Raw genomic sequence first — 21,823 nt, 5'->3', positions numbered from 1 at the left:
CTGGTCAGCCCTTTTTCTGATCCCACAAGCCAATGAGATCTATTACTCCTTTGAACCTCCCTAACACATCTATTCATTTCCCCTATGAGATTTAACACATTCCTTGCATTAGATATTCAGGTATAATTTTTTTTATTATTCCACTAGGTTATAAACCCTGTGGGGGCAGATACAATATATACCCTTTTATTATCTCAAGTTTAAGACCAATATTGTACATGAAATTCAGGGTGGTACGGCAGAAAAAGCCCAGCTTTTGAGGTCAGACATCCTTGAATTTTAATCCTGGCTGTCTCTCTTCCTTGCCTTTCTGTGATCCAGGGCAAGTGATTTAACCTCACTCCAGGGCTTAGTTCGCCTCATCTAGAAAATGTACCTTTCCTGAAAAGATTGTTTAAGATTTAAGTTAGGTATAATAAATAAAGTGCTTCTCAAAACATGAGCCCCCAGGTTCTCAGAAAAGCCTACCAAAAGGCCACCTTTTGAATTGTCAGTGACTTGGCAAGACTTCCAGTTCTCCAGATTAGAGGCGCTGAGAATACTCAGTGCATTGCAATGGTATTTTGACCGTGACCTCTACCCTCAGATATAAAAAAGCCTTTCTCTTTGGCTCTCACAGTTTCACTGAATCAGAATCCACTCCAGTAAGCTGACATGCATACCAACCATACACATAGACAGGACTGGACGATGTTGCCTTACAAGACTCTTTTGAAGAAAGCAGAATTTGGATCTGTGAGTTATTAGAGTTATGTAACCCAGGTGTGAAACCCAGTCTCATTTCAGAAATGTAGTGAGGTTTTAAAACTCAAGACATATATAATCAGTTTGCCAAATCCTGATGTTATTCACCAGAAATCAATAGGTGCTATGGAAGGTGTCCCATGCTGCCAGGACACCCAATGTTGTTAGATTACAGCTAATAAGTGGCTCACAGGAAGGAAATACACAGGCAAGTTAAGGAACATTTCTGTGGGCTTAATTATTTTTTTATTCTCTCTAAGAAGTGGACATACCACACGCACACGAGTATTCTTCTCCCTTCACCTATTCTGCCTCCCTTGACATTTTAAAAATATAATCAAGGCAAAATACATTTTCTAGACTAGAACATGATAGTGTCTTTGCATTCTAAATCACCTCAGTCATGTCCAACTCTGTGACCCTACGGACTGTAGCCCACCAGGCTCCTCTGGCCATGGAATTCTCCAGGCAAGAATACTGGAGTGGACTGACATTCCCTTCTCCAGGGGATCTTCCCAATTCAGGGATGGAATCCACGCCTGTTATGTCTTCTGCATTAGCAGGTGGGTTCTTTACCACTAGCACCCCCCGGGAAGCCCTAGAGCACGATAGACAAAGTGTTCAATGTAAGAGCAACTGGATGTTCACCAGCAGATGGGGGGCCTCAGACTTCTCTCGTTGAGTCAAGTCCATCTTCTTTACATTTTGCTCTGTGTTTCCTTCCAAGACGAAGGAGTGGGGTCATCCAGTTTCCACAGTGCTCTATCCGGCTGAAGCCTCAACCCCATCTTGAAACTTGTGAAGAAAACTGAATCCAGCCTTATCCTCTTTTTTAGTTAACAAGAGATGCCATGATACTGATTAGCCTTATCCTGTTTTTTAGTTAACAAGAGATGCCAATCTCTAAGCTCCATGAAGGCACAAACTGTAAGCACCTATTAAGGGACTCCCCTGGTGGTCCGGTAGCTAAGACTTTGCACTCCCAGGGCAGGGGGCCTGGATCCGATCCCTGGTCAGGTAACTATATCCCGCATGCCACACCTAAGTGTTCAAATGCTGCAACTGGAAAAGATCCTGCATGCTGCAAGGAATGATGGAAGAACTCGTGTGCCACAACCAAGACCCGGTGCAGCCAAATAAATTAAAAAAAAAACCCACCTATTATATGCCAGGCTGCTAAGAGGGGTCATGGGTGATCCACGCCCCCATTACAGCAATCCCCTCTGCACCCCATGGCCTATTTAAGGCATAAAGTATTATGAAATCAAAGTGGAAATTATGCAAATAAGTTTGATATAAAAAACAAATTAGGGAATGACTAGCAAAATTGTTCATTAGAACTCTGTTTACACTCATTGTCAAGCCTAACCATTTGTTTTTGAAGTAAAGACCTTCCTCGATTAGAGCCTGTCATCGAGAGATGTGTTTGAATTTCAGAAAGTAAATCTGTATGCAGGTCAGGAAGCAACAGTTAGAACTGGACATGGAACAACAGACTGATTCCAAATAGGAAAAGGAGTATGTCAAGGCTGTATATTGTCACCCTGCTTATTTAACTTACTATGCAGAGTACATCATGAGAAGTGCTGCACTGGAAGAAACACAAGCTGGAATCAAGATTGCCGGGAGAGATATCAATAACCTCAGATATGCAGATGACACCACCATTATGGCAGAAAGTGAAGAGGAACTAAAAAGCCTCTAGATGAAAGTGAAAGTGGAGAGTGAAAAAGTTGGCTTAAAGCTCAACATTCAGAAAACGAAGATCATGGCATCCGGTCCCATCGCTTCGTGGGAAATAGATGGGGAAACAGTGGAAACAGTGTCAGACTTTATTTTTGGGGCTCCAAAATCACTGCAGATGGTGATTGCAGCCATGAAATTAAAAGACGCTTACTCCTTGGAAGGAAAGTTATGACCAACCTAGATAGCATATTGAAAAGCAGAGAGAGACATTACTTTGCCAACAAAGGTCCATCTAGTCAAGGCTATGGTTTTTCCAGTGGTCATGTATGGATGTGAGAGTTGGACTGTGAAGAAGGCTGAGTGCCAAAGAATTGATGCTTTTGAAGTGTGGTGTTGGAGAAGACTCTTGAGAGTCCCTTGGACTGCAAGGAGATCCAACCAGTCCATTCTGAAAGAGATCAGCCCTGGGATTTCTTTGGAAGGAATGATGCTAAAGCTGAAACTCCGGTACTTTGGCCACCTCATGCGAAGAGTTGACTCATTGGAAAAGACTCTGATGCTGGGAGGGATTGGGGGCAGGAGGAGAAGGGGACGACAGAGGATGAGATGGCTGGATGGCATCACTAACTCGATGGACGTGGGTCTGGGTGAACTCCGGGAGTTGTGATGGACAGGGAGGCCTGGCATGCTGCGATTCATGGGGTCGCAAAGAGTCGGACACAGCTGAGTGACTGAACTGAACTGAACTGATGTGAATTTCTGTATTTTCTATTTCTTAGCAGTGACTATTTTTATATAATGATAGTTGTGATTAAGGTCTAACCATTGCCATTATCAAACAACTAAGTGTTTATTTTAGAAATTGCTTTGCCCCTCATGCTGTTTCTTAATTCCATAGTTTTATTATGGCTTCACAGTCTCCCCAGTTTCCCAAAAATCTGTCCTAGGAATTATCCTGTAGCCCTCGTTTTCCACCATTACCACACTTCAGAAGTCAATACATGTTCTCAGTTTCAGCTCCTAAACAGCTGTCTCCAGACTCCTCCTTTCTATCCCTTGGACCATGCCCCCATCTTCTCTTATTTAAATGACTCGACTGGTCTCCCTGGTTTTATTGATTATATTCTTCAGCTGCCCCACCCCCACACCCCATACTTATCCTCCTGACAGGTGGCATGTCTAGCTTATAAGTACAGATTTGACAGTAGCATTCTTGTACTTTGTTGGTTTCCCTTTGACTAACAATCAGTTACATTTGACCGATGCTTACTGACTGCCTCCTATCATAAGGGATTATATTAGATACTAGTAGCATAATCCCAATAGTCCCCTTATAGTGGAGTGTGATAGAGCTTCATAGCTTATAAACTTGAGAACTGACTGAACTCAAATTCATATTCCTTAAAGAAATCTACCTACCCTTCATATTGTTATTGTTTTTCTTCAGTTGCTAAGTCATGTCTGACTCATTTGCAACCCCATGGACTGTAGCCCACCAGGCTCCTCTGTCCATGGAATTTCCCAGGCAAGACTACTGGAGTGGGTTGCCATTTCCTTTTCCAGGGGATCTTCCTGACCCAAGGATTGAACCCATATCTCTTGCATTGACAAGCAAGTTCTTTACCATCTGACCTTAAATCTCCCCTTTCCCCATGTATTATTAATATGTACCACATCATACCAAGTTATCATAATCCAATACACATTTTATGTTCTCTTACCTGTATAAATGCTATTCTCTCTACCTAGAATGCCTCCATTCCTCTAATGGATAAAACCTACTTGTCCTTTTAACATTCTTCCCAGGCCTCACATTTGCTGAGGCCCTTTTACTCCCTTGAACCTCTCATCCCTCGGCTGAGTTAGATACCCACTTCTATGCAGCCATATCTAGGAATAACACTAGCAAAGGACTGACTTATCAGACTGTATTGAAATTGATCTGCCAGCCTAACTCTAGAGCTGTTTCAGGGTAGGGACCATGCCATTCATTTAAGTGTCTTCCTTACCCAGCATAATTCTTGGCAGTAGCAGACTCTCAGTAATCATTGGTTGAAAGAGTGAAAGTCCCTGGTTCATGATTTTCCTAATTATCCTTTCTTCTTATGGATATGAGCCTCTATTTAATTTATTTATATATTCACTTCTACGGGCTTTAAAACTCTCAAACTAATGCCTTGATACAGAAAAACATGCATCTATTGCTCCCGCCTTGTATAATCTTCCAAAAGAACAGATTCCTTGCATGTATATAATTACACCACTATTTACACAGAATTGTCTTTTAAGATTGGTAGATGTTATTTATTCATTTAAAAATACTTATTAAGCTACTTCTGTAAACAGGATATCTAGAGGCTCCAGGACATATAAAAAGTGCAGAGAATCACATCTCACACAAGGGTCAGCCCTGAAAATCATGTGTAGTCAAAGTTATTTTTAACAGTCCCTTGAATCAGAGGTCAACAAATTTTTCTATATAAATATTTTCAGCATAGTGAACCATATGGGCTCTGTCACAGCTACTCTGCTCTTGCAGTGTGGAAGCAGAGATGATATGTAAATGAAGGTGTGCGGCTATTCTAGTACAAATTTACCTACAAAAATTATGGCTCAGGAACCACAGTTTGAGGACCTTGCCTTAAACTGGAAGGTGGGACAGACAGTAAAGATGTATGCAGGGTGCTGAGGGGATTGGGAGTAAGGGGAAATCACACATTCTCATCGCATGAAATTGGGATTGGGTGACCTGCAAAAGATGAATTTGCAGTTCAAAACTAATTCCAAAATACAGATGTGTGGAAGCTATCACAATCAAACAAAGCTAGAAAAACCCAGGGAATGCTAGTCGTTCAAGAAAAGTAGCAGACCAAAATGTGAAGGTATTTGTTAGAAGCGTCCAGGAATATGGCAACCTTAGTGACAATTTACCATTACAAAAAAATAGGGAAGATGAAAGATGTGTTATAAAAAATATATATGTCCTTCTGATGCAGAAGATTTTTATTGTCAGAATTCTTTTAAGGTCTGAGTTCATTACTGATCAATTTGGATAAGCTAACCATATAAATTCAAATATAAAATGTGTTAAATGTAACACTGAAATATGCTCTCATTGATCTTTTATTCACAGACCTTACCTGATATTTCTTTCTTTTTTTTTTTTTTTTAATTCTAGCACCAATAGCTGCAGGAACTGGTCCCAATTTTTCTCTCTCAGATTTAGAAAGTTCTTCATACTACAGCATGAGTCCAGGAGCAATGAGGAGGTCTTTACCCAGCACATCCTCTACCAGGTAATTTTATTGTTGGCTCTTAACGAGGTCAAACTTCCTAGTTTACACAGCTTGATTTTTAACTCTGGGCCTACTAGACACTTAGCAGTGTGCCTCTGGTAATAGATAGTAGAAGTGGGTTCAGCCCGAGTGGATTTCCAGTATCACTGAGGACAGAGAGCAAATGCACAGGCGGCATGCCTATGTGTGCATGTGGGGTGGGGGCGGCGCTTCCCAGGTATCCACCTGCCAATTCAGGAAATGTAGTTTCCATCCCTGAGTCAGGAAAATTCCCTGGACAAGGAAATGGCAACCCACTCTAGTATTCTTGCCTGGGAATTCCCATGGACAGAGGAGCCTGTGGCCTGCAGCCCATGGGGTTGCAAATGAGTCGGACATGACTTAGCAACTAAACAACAACATAAGCTCACACACACACACACATACACACACACACACATATATACACACATACACATATATACATACAGACTCACACATACACATCACTCAGTCAATTCTATGGCATGGGCTGAAAATAGTTAAAGACAGCTTTATCCACAATGAGCGTCTTGTGTTCAGCTGTAAACTGTAAGCATTAGTGGGAGTTAGGGGGATGGAAAGTCATGGAATGGTGCTCTGGGTGAAGACGTGAGCAAAGACACAGAGGCGGGATGGAGTATGAAAATGGCATGTTCTCAGAAAAGTAAGGACAAGGCTCGACTAGGGGAGAGTGTTTTGGCTAGTTTGGCAGAAAGTTGGCCCTGGTGACGACAGTCCCAGTCTCCATACCCGCAGCAAACGTCACTGCTCAGTTTCAGCTCTTTTCCTACTTCTGTGCCCTGAGAGTTCTCAAAATCCAGTCTATTAGAGTTGCTCTGAGAGATGCAACTATGTGATATCCTAGTGTGAAGATGTGAAAGCAAATGCAGCCCGACAGCATTGTGGGGCCAGATCACAAGCACGGTTGCACCGGGAGACCTTTAAAAGAGTAAAGCTAAAAGAACACAACCAGATAACGATTCCAGGGTGCTTGATCCCCTTGAGGTCACAAAGCCAAAATCAGAATGAAGCATTTTGCAAGATCCTGTTGTCTCCAGATAACCTGTACTGGAGGGAAAGGGATTAGGCATTAAACCCACAGTATTCTTTTACAAATTGGCTTTAGCGCTGGACTGTGACAACAAAGAAAAGAATGGTGCAGAACGATCTTTAATGTTTGTGTACTTTGCAGAAAAACATTTGACAAAGGTATGTTCCTCCTAAAGCAAGCATTTGAGGATTTAAAACAATGTCCAGATGATAGAAATTTTCCCTGGTTAGAGACTCATTCTTACCTTGGCTTTATGTATTTTAACCATCATTACTTAAAAAAATCATCAGCTTGGTCATTACCAATAACTTGAAGATGGTTAAATAAACAGTATTTTCCCACATATAACCACCAAGTCCTACCATCATCTTTCACGTTATTTAAATGTTCCCCCCTAGTTCACTGGGGTATAAAAAAGTCGTCTCCACCGCCACCCCTCCCACCCCCACGTTAAAAAAAAAACTTATATAACGAAAGAATGAGATTTTGAACATATTCAGGTAGTAATACATTCTGAGGATTTTGAATGTTTGCTGATGGAAGGGACATTGTGTGTAACTACACTTAGTCAACATAAAAAAGCTTTGCAAATACTTGTGGTTAGTGATTAATTTAAAAGTCGATTGACTGTTTGTTTTTCATATGTGCACTGTGCATGTACCATGGACAGCCCAGCTTCTCCAGCTGTTTTTTGCCTTTTGTTTCAACTTTCTGTGTGGAAGCCTGGTTATTAACGTACTTTAAAAAACTAGTGTCATTCCCATATTCTGCAAATAACTAACCCTGATAAGGCAGTAATTATACACAGCATCAGTAGTTAATAACTTGATAATATGTTTGTTTTGCTCTCATTAGGCTCTCCTAAGATGATTCTTTTAAAATTATTCTTTAAATATATAGACTCAGCAGAATTATCTGTGTACAGTTGAGGAACTGTGCCCAGAAGAATACCCCAGATTTCCATATAGAAAAGTTCATCAACCAATCAGTCTTTGTTTATGTTATGCCAATATTAATTGGTCACCTGCTCTGTGGCAGTCACTGTATTAGGTGCTTTACATACCTGATAGGCGTTAATCTTCACAGTAATTTTACAGTACAGACAGTGCTGCATGTAACAATGTATCAGCCCACAACTCAGAGAAGTTAAGTAACGTGCCCAAGGTTGCAGACCAAGTAAATGGTAGAGTCTACATTCAAACTTGGAGCTGCTGGAACTTTCAAACAATACTGTTTTGACACTGGATCCTCTTAGGAATGGGGCTCACTCTTTCAGGAAGGAATAGAATAGGAAGCCCCCAGAAAGGATTATCTGGCATCTCTACTTTTCATGGACAGTTAGCATTTGCTATTTTGAATCATTATTACCATCTTGGAGGTATGTACGGTTCCTGCCTCCCCTTCTGGATTGCAGATCCCTTAGAGCAGCGGTCCCCAATCTTTTTGGCAGCAGGGACCAGTTTCATGGAAGACAGTTTTCCCACAGATTGGGGTGGGGTAGTGGCTGGGATGATTCAAGCACATGACAGTCATTGTGCACTTGATTTCTCATCTGATGCTGCTGCTGATCTGACAGGAGGTCCTGGTCCACACACGGAGGGCGGGGACCCCTGCTGAACTCTTCCAGTTCAGCTGCAAACACGTATTAAGTCCCAAGGATATGAGATCCATAAAGCAAGTAACAAGCAAGTGAAGTCAAGTAACAGGAGTTTTGCAGTCTCATGATATAGACTGACGCGTGAATGAAGATTTGTAGTTCAGAGCATTTGGAACACTCAGGAAAGAGGCATTTTGCTGTTCTTTAGGGACAAGATAAAGCATCTAGGCTTTGCACATAGTAGGAATTAAGCAAATATTTGAAACGAAGATAATAGTCTTCCCTTAATTTCTAGGTAGTATTGCTAAAGACAGAACAAATTCCACACCCAAGAAGAGGTGGTGTGTCATTACTTAAAAGAGTATTTATCCTCCTTTCTTATGTAGAGACCTTACTGGTCCTTTCCTGTGTCCCTCAAGTGTTTCTAGGAGAATAGAATTTATGTTAGATAATCAAGAGCAAGAAGCCAGAATTAATAACTGGGGGTTCCCTGGCTGTCCAGTGGTTAGGACTCCGAGCTTCCACTGCAGAGGGCACGGGTTCCATCCTTGGTTGGGGAACTAAGATACTGTATGTCGTGCAGCACAGCCAAAATAAAAAAAAAATAATAAGGAACAAAAGTAATGACTGATTCATATCTAAATTTAAAAAAATAAAGATTGATAGGCTTTAACTGTAGGTTCTGTATTCCTTCCAGTAAATATGTTCAAAATCATAGAAGGGGTAATATAAAAATTGGGATGAAATATGCTTTTCTTATCCCAAAGAACTTCATCAAGATAAACCAGCTGTCAGGTTTGTGAAGTCAGTAAACTTTGTCCTGGAAGCCCTTCACCCATCGCTCCTGGCACTTCTAATTTTCTTCCTTCCTGGATCTTGTTCTCTCCTCTAGCCTGTATCTCCACCTTCCCAACATTTATCCTGTGTCAACGTTGCCCTGACAGTCCTTGCTTTCAAACTGAGGGGTCAGCTAATATCTACAGACTCTCTCACCTTTAGGATTTAATAACCACATGAGTAGGGCTTCCTTAGTGGCTCAGATGATAAAGAATCTGCCTGCAATACAGGAGTCCCAGGTTTGATCCCTAAGTCAGGAAGATCCCCTGGAGAAGGGAATGGCTACTGACCCAATCCGGTATTCTTGCCTAGAGAATTCCATGGACAGTGGAGCATGGCAAGCTACAGTCCATGGGGTCGCAAAGAATCGAATACAATTGAGTAACTAAGTCTTAATGCATGAGTATTTGCATTTTATTCTAGAGGACACCAAGGAAATCAAAAGCATTAGAAACTCAGAAAAATATTGGTACTTGGAGAATGATAGGTAATGAAGTTGGCCTTTTGGGTGGGATCTCACTGAATCATGACACTTGGGCGAATCCTTGTCACAAGCACTCATGTGACTGTTTCTAAATCTGTAGCCCAATTCAGCAGTGTTTGACCATCTGTTATTAGTCAGATACTGTGATAGGCACTAGAGCTTTAAAAAAAAATCCTGATAATCTCCTTCTTCACAGATCTCAAGCTCCTGTCAGAGAATGTAGGTCTTGCCTTTTATTTGCCAGGGAACACAAGAAAATATTTATTCTGTTTCCAATTTGTATTCTTTCAACTTCTAACTAAAATTATTTCAGGTGGCTTTCAATTTAAAAACTATAACAGATAATATTAAATACAGAGAGGGCAGAAACCATGTGGAAAGATGGGAGAGACTCTTATATCAAGAACCTGAACCCAGAGTTATTCTTTACGTTTAGCCCTGAGATGCCTGGTTTCCAAGGCAAGAAGGGAAAGCACCAGGTTATGTAATGTACCTTTTCCAATAAAAGGAAACTAGAATTTCTTTTAAAGAAACGACATGTTTTCTGGTTTTATGTATTAGGAGTTTTTTTGTGTATGTCCTTTTATAAAGTACTTCTGTTAGATGCAGTTTTACATAAAATACAGAAAAATTCTTTGAGTGGCTCTTTTTCATTAAACTTCAAGGAAAGCCAGGCAATGGACATTAAATAAATTGTTAGAGGTTTTTTTCTTTGGATACTAAGCTAGCATGCTGCAGGTCTGTTGCTTTCCTGCGATCTAGCTTTCATGAGAATAGAGCTTAAAGGCTAAGACTCCTGGAATGGCAACTTCAGTAACTAGAATTTCATGCCTTGAACTGGGTCTTCCTCACTTTTTTACTGGGATGGCTGCAGTGGCCTCTTAACTGTCTCCCCGGGGAAGGTTCTGTCTCCTTCTTTTCCCTTAGCTCTTCAAAAGCCATCATCTCTGCAATTACCAGAATGACCTTTCTGACAGATGACTCTGACATCACTTCCTGTTTAGATCTATTCAGGGAGCCTCTATTGCTTGTAAGATAAAGTCCAGATATACAATATCTTCTATCACCTTCACCCCATCTTTCTCTGTACCCCTCCTGCCACTTTTAACCTGTTTTAACCTTTTAACACTTTTAACCTGTGTTTAACCTGTCAGCTCTGCGAGCGTCACACACTGCTTGTGGTGTCGTTTCTGCTTGACGTGCACCTTCCTCCTGGAGTGATGTTGGGAATAGCTAGTAACCTGGGTGACAGGAGCATACCAGTTAGGGCAGACCTGCCCTGCCACAGTGCCAAGTCCTGGAATGCCTCTAATGTGCCAGACCTTAACCCTGTAGGTTTGGGATCATGAAGCTGTCCTGGGCCAAAGATGGGGTGGCAAAGTTGGGGCAAACATGAGGAGCTTGAGAGTGGGACTTTGCCAGTTGATAAAGAAGTATTTCAGTATCTTAAAATCCAGAATGGCTGCCTCAGGAATGCATCACCTGAATAACAGCCTTTCCCTGCCCTGTTTTTCTTTCTGCTTCGTCTCCTTACTCACTCTCTTACAGACAGTTCAGGAACCATGCCCTGTGGGCATCATTTCCCGACCTTCTCTGTGTATCATTGCTTTCTTCCTCCATCAAGGAACACACTATAACCTCTGTGTGGTTCCACCATCATACCTGTATTTCTCTGTGCACGATTTCGTTTACCTCTTGTTCTTCATCCATGAGATTGTAAACCCCCTGAACACGGGTGTTATATCTGATTCATTTCAATATTCTAGCCTTTAGCACAGTACATGACATGTGGGAGGTGCACAGTAAATGTTTGATGAATGAATATATATTTAAAATTTTGTACCTGACATGTGAGGAAGAGATTACCCAACTAGTACTCACACCAGGTGTGAAATCTACTCATTCTGGTATGTTAGTTACATAATCAATTAATACAATTAGAACAACATTAGCAACATGTAGCATGTCACTACCTTTTAACTCTTGCAACCTCAAATTGGGAGAAAAAGACCTCAGTTCTTTAACTGGAAGAAATAGAATATATTCTGGAAATTTCCCAACCATACTTCTCCAAAGCTAAAACATCCCCACTTGATGGCACAGAAGTTCATCTTTGGTAATTTCCTTGTAGAGAAGTGGCATGCAAGTCACTGGGTCACTCTTTTTTCCACATCCCTTATTCTCACAGGGAGAACAAGTAGAATGCTTCCACTTTTGTCTCGTTTGTTCACTGCTTTATCTCTAGAGCCTGCACAGTGGCGGTAGGCCAGGTCCCAGTCCAGGCACTGGAGATAAAACAGTGAACAAATGAGGCAAAAGTGGAAGGAAAGTATTGTCACTGTGCAATGAGTATTTTTTAAATGAAGAGCTCTAAGTAGAAGATGAGAAAATATGGCCAAAAAACCCCAAAGGCAATTCAGGCTTTACTTCGAGGGTTGTGTGCCCTGATTTTTCTCCTTCCTGGGGCGCCAGAGGGGTTAAGTAGATGTCTAGGATCGTTGCTGATGGCAACGCCCCAGCCAGCGCTCTGGGAGATACACATGTGGGCTTACTACCCAGTCTTCCAGGTGGAGACAGGAGACAGAGCCAGCCAGCAGTTCCTCAAAGGAAAAAGGAACCGGATGTGGCGGCAGCAGCAACTCAAGTGACAGTAAAAACCAAACCCAGACACTTGGAACAACATAGACCAAGAGTTTGTTCTCCATCCAGTGACTCACTAAACTGAACAGGAGCCCAAAGAAGCCCACGGAACTACACTGAGTTACCCAGTTGCTTCCTTCCTTGGCTTTCTTTCCACCAGAGATGCCACGTCTGGGAGAAAGGTGGTTTGGATGGCTTTTAAACATGTACCCGTTTGTTATTTCAGCTCCACGAAGCGCCTCAAGTCTGTGGAGGATGAAATGGACAGTCCTGGTGAAGAGCCATTTTACACAGGCCAAGGGCGCTCCCCGGGGAGCGGAAGTCAGTCCAGCGGGTGGCATGAAGTGGAGCCAGGTAAGCAGGGCGGGCGGCCACTGTGAAGTCTAAGATGTGCTGGGGGTTGGTGGGGAGGAGGGAGTGACGCCAGGCAGAACGCGAAGGGAGTGAGCTCAGAGCAGTGGACTTTCTGACTTTCTCCACGTGAACACGTCTGTACCTGACGGCTGCTTTTATGAAAGGGTGGCAGGGCAAGGATGCCATTCAGCTGAGGTGAAAGATTGAGAATGGTGTGTAGGGTTTTCTACTCTTACATGTTTTCACTACACAGCGATCCAGTGCTCCGTTTGCCTTTGCTTTCATTTTATACTAACTGCCTTTTGGGTTTGGTTTTATCTTTTATCAAAATAAAAATCCATCAACTTTTTCGACTGCATCAGTAGCATTAGAGAGGAAAGAAGGGCTCCCTGTGCAGTAGCTTGCACTTGGATCTTTATAAAATGAGGAAACTTTTAAATATGTTTTGTCATCACAATTCTTTTTCTATTTAAAAGCAGCAGCTAAAAAAATAAAATAAAAGGAATAGCTATCTTTATGTCCGTCTTTTATGAACTGAGCAAATGATGACTGCTAGTCTAACCTCCTGGGGTTTAGTCCTGACTCTGGAATCTTGAGCCATGTGACTAATTCTGATAGCAGAAGCCTTTTGAAACTTTTCTCAGTGTCTATAACCTCCAGATTGGCAAGGGAGAATCTTCTCCAGTACCTTCCTCAGTACGCAGTCTAATGATGTAGAGAATAGAGTGGGCTTTGGAAAAAAACAGGTTGAGTGTAATCCTGGCTCCGCTTCGGCTGGCTGTGTGATTATGGGCAAACCACCTAACCTCTCTGAGACTAAGTGTCTCCATTTTTACCATCTGTCAATAATAATAGGCATTTCAGTGTTCTTGAGAATTAAATGAAGTAATATACATGACCCAACTAAGAATTATACCTAGCACAGTAAGTTTGAAAAGATTGTCCCAATTCTTGCCTCAGAATAAACAAGCAGCGAGAAAATCTCTGAACCCCTTCACCTTCAATCTTAACTCCTTTCTCTCCCCCTAACATATCAAAAGAGAATCTTCAGAGAGTGTGACTATAGAGGAAGCAACACAGCGGAGGCTTGGGGGATGATGGAACTGTTCTATATCCTAATTGTGGTGGTGGTTACAGGAATCTATACATGTGTTAACATTCATATTACTAGAAATGCATGCCTTCCACTTCTGAGCCCCCAGGCAGTTTTACTGTATGATAATTAAAAACAAAACCTCGGTCCCCACTAGCTGAGTCCTTTATCTTGTTCCCTTTACCAAAATGTGAAGATTTCATTTTGCCTCCCTTCTACCTAATCTTTTTACCCAGCTCATCCATTCATTGACTCACAGTTTCACTGAGAAATTTTTTGTGGATGAGGCACTATGCCTGGTTCTGGGAACTCAAAGCTGAATGAGAAGGTTGTGGCTCCTGCTTTCAAGGAATTCACAGTTGGGGTGGAGAACAGACACATAAGAAGATCATTATGTGGTGATATGGGAGGTGTAAGGATGGGGTTTACCTCTGGTGCCACCATTTTCTAAGTATCATCAACATAGTGCTCAGGGTGTGATGGGTCTTCTACAGAGGGCTACGCATCAGCTCACCCCACACAGAGATCCATGCCAGTTTGCCGAAAGCGGTCAGGAAATACGCCCTGGCCTAAATGAACGTGCTGACTACCCATGCTGGTAAATGCACGTTAGCACGACCTCAGGATAGTGCCAATGAGAAGCTTATGTGCTGTTAAAAAATTAAAAGATCTACATGTTCTTTAAACCCTTTTTAAAAGGCCAGTTAAAGTCCTGGCTAGTTTACCTGCTTCTGTGAAAGTGAGACTCAAAATATATAGGTTTGGGACATTGTGCTCGAGAGTCATACTAACTCGGTTTTACACAGACTGAGCTGCTTTTTTTGTTGTTGATGTACATGAAGCTCCTCTTCCAGGAGCCTGTCCTCTGGATCCTTAAGTAGATTCCTTTTGAGCCTATGTGGGGACTGTGGGAGTAGGTTAAATATAGAATATGTTGACCTAGTGACTCTTTTATTCAGAATAATTCTGTTCCCCTCTTCTGCATGTTCTGATTCAACTGATCATAAAGTTTAACATCTGAATAACTGTATCCCTTATGGTCATTAAACAACTAAAGTTTAATGGCTGAATCCTTTTGGGGAAGAGATATATCCTTTGGGGAAGAGACACACAAACACACACACACAATTACACTATATATTATACTCTATGTATATATTATATACACACATGCTATATACATATACACATATAGTGTAAGCATATAATTAATAGTAGGGGGGATTCTCTAAGGGAAAAAATGTATACTTTTAGAGAAATCCCTTATAATTTTACTGTATTCCTGGACTGATGCTCCATTCTCTATTTCTTTTTCATTATTGAAAAATGCAGTTTCATGGTATATATGCAGGGGGTGGGAGGGGACAGTGGATAAATTTACATTTGTCCGTATTCAGCATAGAAAGTCGTAATAGAAACAGGGCCTGAGGGGACATTAAAACTCAACTGAAGGATGTTGTACATGTTCCTGGTGGCTTTGGTGTCACTAACTCACACCAGCCATTTTAAATGGATAATTTATGCTGCCAGATGGTCCTTTTGGGGGATTTTCCATCTAGCCCAATCCCCTTTTGGCACAGAGGACACCCTTATGTTGTTCCCACACTGATCCAGGCCTAGCATCTCCCCAGGGATACAGTTCATTGAGTAGGAGGCTTTTAGTGGTCCACACATGTAAATTACCTTCATAATGTGCTGGGAGTTTATGCATATCTGAAGGCCAGCAGCCTCTTGGTTGCCTGCATTTGGAATAATTCTCACAAGCTAGTACTAAAGGATACTTTGTTTATGTCTCAGATGTGACCCAGGAAGCAAGGCCTGTGCTTACTCCTCCACTCAGAAAGCTTTGCATCTGTTTACCTGCCCTCAAATGCTTTTTCAGCGCTCCCCGGCCAAAAGAGGGCCGAAGGTTGCCAGAAGAGACAAATTTCCTGGAGCAACAGGAAGGCTTTGGAAAGTAAAACAAACCAGACATGCAGTAAATTACATGGGCTCTTTCAAATGTCTTTTGTAGTATCCTGTTCCCCATTAGTTTATCTCAGCACTTTTAGTGCACAGCTCTTATTATCTGGGAAGAAGGGCATAGGAGATTAAAGATGATGTTAGTTTAAAAACATCAGACAACCTCAAGCTGACTTTTGCTTCTCTTACAATGCTGCGTTTGTTCTCTCCACTTAGTTTCGTTTCCCAGTTATCTCAAAACTGGGTTAGATTCGAAGCTTTGAAGCTAATCATGCACTGATGAAATGAGTCCTATGAAATTCTATCAAGCAAAAGTGCACATACCATCAACTCTTGTTTATCTGGACAAATGAAAAACTGCAGAGGAACTGATAATGCAAATGAATAGGAAGGAAACCAAGAGGCAGGCGCCTACACTGGGTCAGATACTGAGCATGGTGCTTTCGTATGTATGGCAAAGATTATGGTTACAATTGTTTAAGTACTTCCTGTCTACCAAGTTTTTTTTTTTTAATTGCCCTAAATCATGCAAGTAGAGTGAGCTTGCCTCTGTAGAGATGAAAACTGAGAATTATAAAATGTTAGGTGACTTGCCCAGAGTCACACAGATCGTAAACCTGGGGATCCCTAATCCAAATTTCAGTTCTGATTTTGGAATGTAAGTTTTGTCTTCTCTGCCCAGTAACCTCTTTTACTATAAACATTTATACTTGTATTTTAAGGTCTCATGTGATAGGCTTGTATTGAAATTAAAAACATAACAATAAAAAAAATTTAAATTATTCATCAGAAAGACTTGAAAAATCCCCTACTTCCTTATCCCAAACCCTTGACGTGCACCCAGGTCGGGGAAGGATTGTGGGTTTATTAAATACATATAGGACATAATACATGAACCAACAGTATTAACTGTTAACAAAGTCAGATATCTATCATTTTTCTCATAAAATCATATAATCCTCAGGATTCAGATCTTTGTTCAAATAATACATCATCAGTGAGGCTTCCAGTGACTTAAAATAGCTGCTGTTTCTCTTCTATCATCCTATAATTCATAAACTTTTCCTTTCTTTATACCATCTTCTCCTGTTATCTTATGTTCTCCTACTTGGATATACACTCTGAGTAGTGGGCCTGGGTCTGTCTTTTCTGCTGCTGTACACCCAGCATCCCTGACAGTGTCTGGCACATAATACGTACTCAATAAATGTTGATTGAATGAATGAATGAAGCCTATAAAGCAGGGAATTTGGGTGCTTTCCATAAATCTGAAAGCAGAACTTGCCACCAGTAATTCTCTCAGAATTGATGTTTACTATATTCTCAATCTGTAGGCTATTATTCAGTCAAATCCAATTATTAGCAAGTAGTAAACAAAGCCATGGGTTTCCCCGGTGGCTCAGCAGTAAAGACTGCCCGCCAGTGCAGGAAACAGGGAGACACAGGTTCAGTCCCTGGGTTGGGAAGATCCCCTGGAGGAGGAAACGGCAACCCGCTCCAGTATCCTTGCCTGGGAAATCTCATGAATAGAGTAGCCTGGTGGGCTACAGTTCGTGGGGTCTCAAAACAGTCAAACATGACTAAGCAACTAAGCAACAACAGCAAGCAAAACAATTGCTAAGGCTCAACCAAGGGCCCCGTTGACAAGTGGTAGTATATAGCATTTTATTACAAGTATCTCTCACCTCGAAGGGTATTCCGTTAAGGGAATCGAATCCTTTTTTTCTAAAGAGAATACTTTATTGATTTTTAAGATAATGCTTTTTTTTTAATAAAAGGACAATTCATTATTACAAGCTGTATATCAAGAATTCCAATAACGAATCTTCTGTAGAATGTTTTCTGTAACTTTCTTGATTTTTGTCTGAATATTTTCAGATTTCCATATGAAATTTTCTCTATAGTAGCTTAATTAACACCCATATGAGACACTATGAAATCTGTATTATGTGACGTCTAATCTGTTACACAAAGTGTGGTCCACGCACCAGCAACATGGCATCATCTGGGAGCTTATTAGAAGTACAGAATTTCAGACCTTACCCAGACCCATGGAATTTTAACAAGATGGGTGGTGCTTATACATGTTAGTGATTGAAAATCCCTGATCTAGGCTCCTTCCTTGACTGTTCCTTTTTGCAGCCTCCTACCACTCAATTCTTGCCTTATCTAGAGGCAACCTGAACTTTCACTGTTGTGATCCCCAAGCTTTCTCCCTCCTGTAAGTAGGAATGCCATTAATGCTCTTCTAGACAGATAGAAATCTAACCTATTTTCAGACATGTCAGAGAAGATGGTACCCTTACACAGTGGTTCATACCTCAGTACAAGAAGAAAATTCTCCTGTCTCTCTCATCTTCCTCCAGTGGAAGTACATGAAGAAGAAGAGCTGGTCATCTAATCAATATAATTCAAGTCAAACCAAGTCACTGAATCTTTATTAAGTGCTGACTGTGTGCAGTACAGAGTAGGTTCAAAGTTGACTCCATTGAGTCCCTGTCTTCAATGGCAAACCAGATTTTCTTCGTGGTCAGACACCATCTGTAAGATGGGAACTGTGGTTTCTGCCCCATCTCTGTCACAAAGCTCAGTTCAGTTTAGTCTCTAAGTTGTATCTGACTCTTTGCAACCCCATGGATAGTAGCCCGCCAGTCTCCTCTCCCTATGGAATTTTCCAGGCAAGAGTACTGGAGTGGGTTGTCATTTCTTTCTCCAAGGGATCTTCCCCACCTAGGGATCAAATCTGGGTCTCTTGCATTGCAGGCGTATTCTTTACCAAATGAGCCGCCAGGGAAGTCACAAAGTTATGACAGTTAAATGATCAACTTGAACTTCTGCTTCAAGTGCCAAATCCTTTGTTAAAATTAATGTTCTCTAATTGTATGAAATATTGTTAGGATTATTGAAGGAGACAGACCTTACCAGCTCATGGTGGTTGAAAGCCAGCAGGATTAAATGCTACAGGGGTAAAAGGAGAGAGTGGTTCAACCTGACTTTAGAATTAGAGACACTGTCTGCAGAAGGAGGCAGTGAAACTGGATTTCCATTGGACCTCAAATGAAAAAGTTCACAAACTTGAAAGTGAGACATGATGTCTCTTAGCCTTTCAGTCATGGGTATATATAAATTTGTGTTCTCCACATATCTTTTTTTTCATATATATATCTATCTTACAAAGCAGTTTTGTGGCTGTCCTGTGAAGCTTCTCAGGTTGTCTGTGTTCCCAAAATTGGCTCATTTGAGGGTTCAGTGGGTTTCATGGATTACTCAGTTGCACCACTTTCTGCATTTGACACATACATGCCAGTCAATATTAGAATAAACGTATTTTTTATTGTGAAAAATATGTAAAATTATACAACTTTTTCAGTGAAATTTAGTTCTGTGTTTGAAAAGAGGAGCTTCTTACTCCTTAAATTTTCTCCTGTAGAAAAATATTCACAACTCTAGCATGCCTTCAGTTATTTTGTAATTGTAAAACTTTATTAACAGACACTGTTATTTTAGCCAAGATGCTGGAAGTTCTGAACAGTTCAGTAAAAAGTTTTAAAGCCAAATTTGGTAAGTAATAAGTTTAGCTGTAGTCCTTTTCTTAAAAACTTTCAGAGATAAACTTCTTTCAGAAATAGATTTCTTCCCAAAGGCATCAGTTCAGTTCAGTTCAGTTAGTTCAATTGCTCAGTCATGTCCGACTCTTTGTAACCACATGGACCACAGCACGCCAGGCCTCCCTGTCCATCACCAACTCCCGGAGTTTACACAAACTCATGTCCATTGAGTCAGTGATGCCATCCAACCATCTCATCCTTTGTCGTCTCCTTCTCCTCCTGCCCTCAGTCTTTCCCAGCATCAGGGTCTTTTCAAATAAGTCAGCTCTTTGCATCAGGTGGCCAAAGTATTGGAGTTTCAGCTTCAACATCAGTCCTTTCAATGAACACTCAGGACTGATCTCCTTTAGGATGGACTGGTTGGATCTCCTTGCAGTCCAAGGGACTCTCTCAAAAGTCTTCTCCAACACCACAGTTCAAAAGCATCAATTCTTCAGTGCTCAGCTTTCTTTATAGTCCAACTCTCACATCCATATGTGACTACTGGAAAAACCATAGCCTTGACTAGACAGACCTTTGTTGGCAAAGTAATGTCTCTGCTTTTGAATATGCTGTCTAGGTTGGTCATAACTTTTCTTCTAAGGAGTAGCATCTTTTAATTTCATGGCTGCAGTCACATCTGCAGTGATTTTGGAGCCCAGAAAAATAAAGTCTGACACTGTTTCCACTGTTTCCCCATCTATTTGCCATGAAGTGATGGGACCGCATGTCATGATCTTCGTTTTCTGAATGTCAAGCTTTAAGCCAACTTTTTTACTCTCCTCTTTCACTTTCATCTAGAGGCTCTTTAGTTCTTCACTTTCTGCCATAAGGGTGGTGAAATCTGCATATCTGAGGTTATTGATATTTCTCCCAGCAATCTTGATTCCAGCTTATGCTTCCTCTAGCCCAGCGTTGCATGATGTACTCTGCATATAAGTTGAATAAGCAGGGTGACAATATACAGCCTTGACATACTCCTTTTCCTATTTGGAACCAGTCTGTTGTTCCATGTCCAGTTCTAACCGTTGCTTCCTGACCTGCATACAGATCTCTCAGGAACCAGGTCAGGTGGTCTGGTATTCCCATCTCTTTCAGAATTTTCCACAGTTTATTGTGATCCACACAGTCAAAGGCTTTGGCATAGTCAGTAAAGCAGAAATAGATGTTTTTCTGGAACTCTTCTGCTTTTTTGATGATCCAGAGGATGTTGGCAATTTGATCTCTGGTTCGTCTGCCTGTTCTAAAACCAGCTTGAACATCTGGAAGTTCACAATTCACATATTGCTGAAGCCTGGCTTGGAGAATTTTAAGCATTACTTAACTAGCGTGTGAGATGAATGCAATTGTGCAGTAGTTTGAGCATTCTTTGGCATTGCCTTTCTTTGGGATTGGAATGAAGACTGACCTTTTCCAGAGGCACAGCAGTCCTCATTTTTGAAAGTTAAAATTAAGCACTATAATAATACACTGTCTGTTCTTATCACAGTTATTAAGTCAATGTATATATTTTTAAAGGTATTTTTAGAAGAGTAGTTGGTAAACATTGGGTCAACCAGAAGCCCAGGACATTTAGAACCAGAGTTCAAGTGTCACAACTGCTAGGAACACAGTTGCATTTTGCAGACTTAGGTTGGTTCATTGTAGTTTTCAATATTCCATATGGAGTTCAGTTGATTCCCAACTCCACTGGTCCTAATTTGACTGCTAATAGTCATTCATCAGTTGTAAGAGTGGGGAAAGTTTACCAGCTTAAACTTGTAGCTGAGACACATGAGCAGAAGCCCATTATCAATGCCAATAAAAAGGCTGCAGACTAGTAACAATAGTCCATTGATCATGGACACTCAGCCGCACTGGCATATATTAAGGGAGATGATTAAACCTCCCACAATCTCCTGCTGTAATAGGAAGAGTCACTGTTACAGAACACTGCCATAGGATCAATGTCTTGGCTTTTCTTCTGCATTTATAGAGCATTGGGAAATCATCATTATGTGACAACATTGTCTCCCATTACCTCTTTAATATTGGCACTTGCCAGATAGAGACCAGTGCACCAGAGAGCACCACTGCAGTGACAAGGGTTCTTGCTCTCTAGTGACCGTCTGTTAGCAGAGAAATTTCATCCAAATACGGGGTTATGAGAGATGAACTATATTACAAATTGAGCACTCCTTAACTGCCCTTCAGAAATGTTCATATCTTCTTTATCAAGGCTATTTTTTAAAGCTAACAAAGGGAGCGAGAACAACATATTCTAATAAAAGATTACCTATTAGAAGAAAAGAAATACTCTTCCCATGTAAACGCATGTACACCATGTGTGTGGATGTGTGTTTGTCAGATATATGGTAAAGCACAATCCAAAAAATAACTGTTGTATTCCTGAAGCCAGTTAAAGTACCTGGTACATGGTAATAACCATTCAATCAAGATTTGTTGGCTAACTGAATAAGTAATAAGATGGG

The 21,823-nt window shown here is 41.1% G+C and overlaps 1 protein-coding gene across 3 annotated transcripts in view; it reads left to right on the top strand.

Moving 5' to 3' along the window:
• NFIA (nuclear factor I A) overlaps window positions 1-21,823 on the top strand; it is a 400,772-nt gene that overhangs the window by 270,547 nt on the left and 108,402 nt on the right. For all 3 annotated transcript variants that reach the window (XM_070367937.1, XM_005891231.3, XM_070367936.1), the window contains exons 5-6: window positions 5,609-5,726; window positions 12,583-12,710. In XM_070367937.1, the coding sequence (XP_070224038.1) occupies window positions 5,609-5,726; window positions 12,583-12,710 (246 nt within the window). The remainder of the gene's footprint in view (window positions 1-5,608; window positions 5,727-12,582; window positions 12,711-21,823) is intronic.

The sequence above is a fragment of the Bos mutus genome, chromosome 3 (genome assembly GCF_027580195.1).
Source record: "Bos mutus isolate GX-2022 chromosome 3, NWIPB_WYAK_1.1, whole genome shotgun sequence".
NCBI classification, from domain to species: domain Eukaryota; kingdom Metazoa; phylum Chordata; class Mammalia; order Artiodactyla; family Bovidae; genus Bos; species Bos mutus.
Note: the sequence above shows the minus strand (reverse complement) of the source record. Positions and strands in the feature narration are given on the sequence as shown.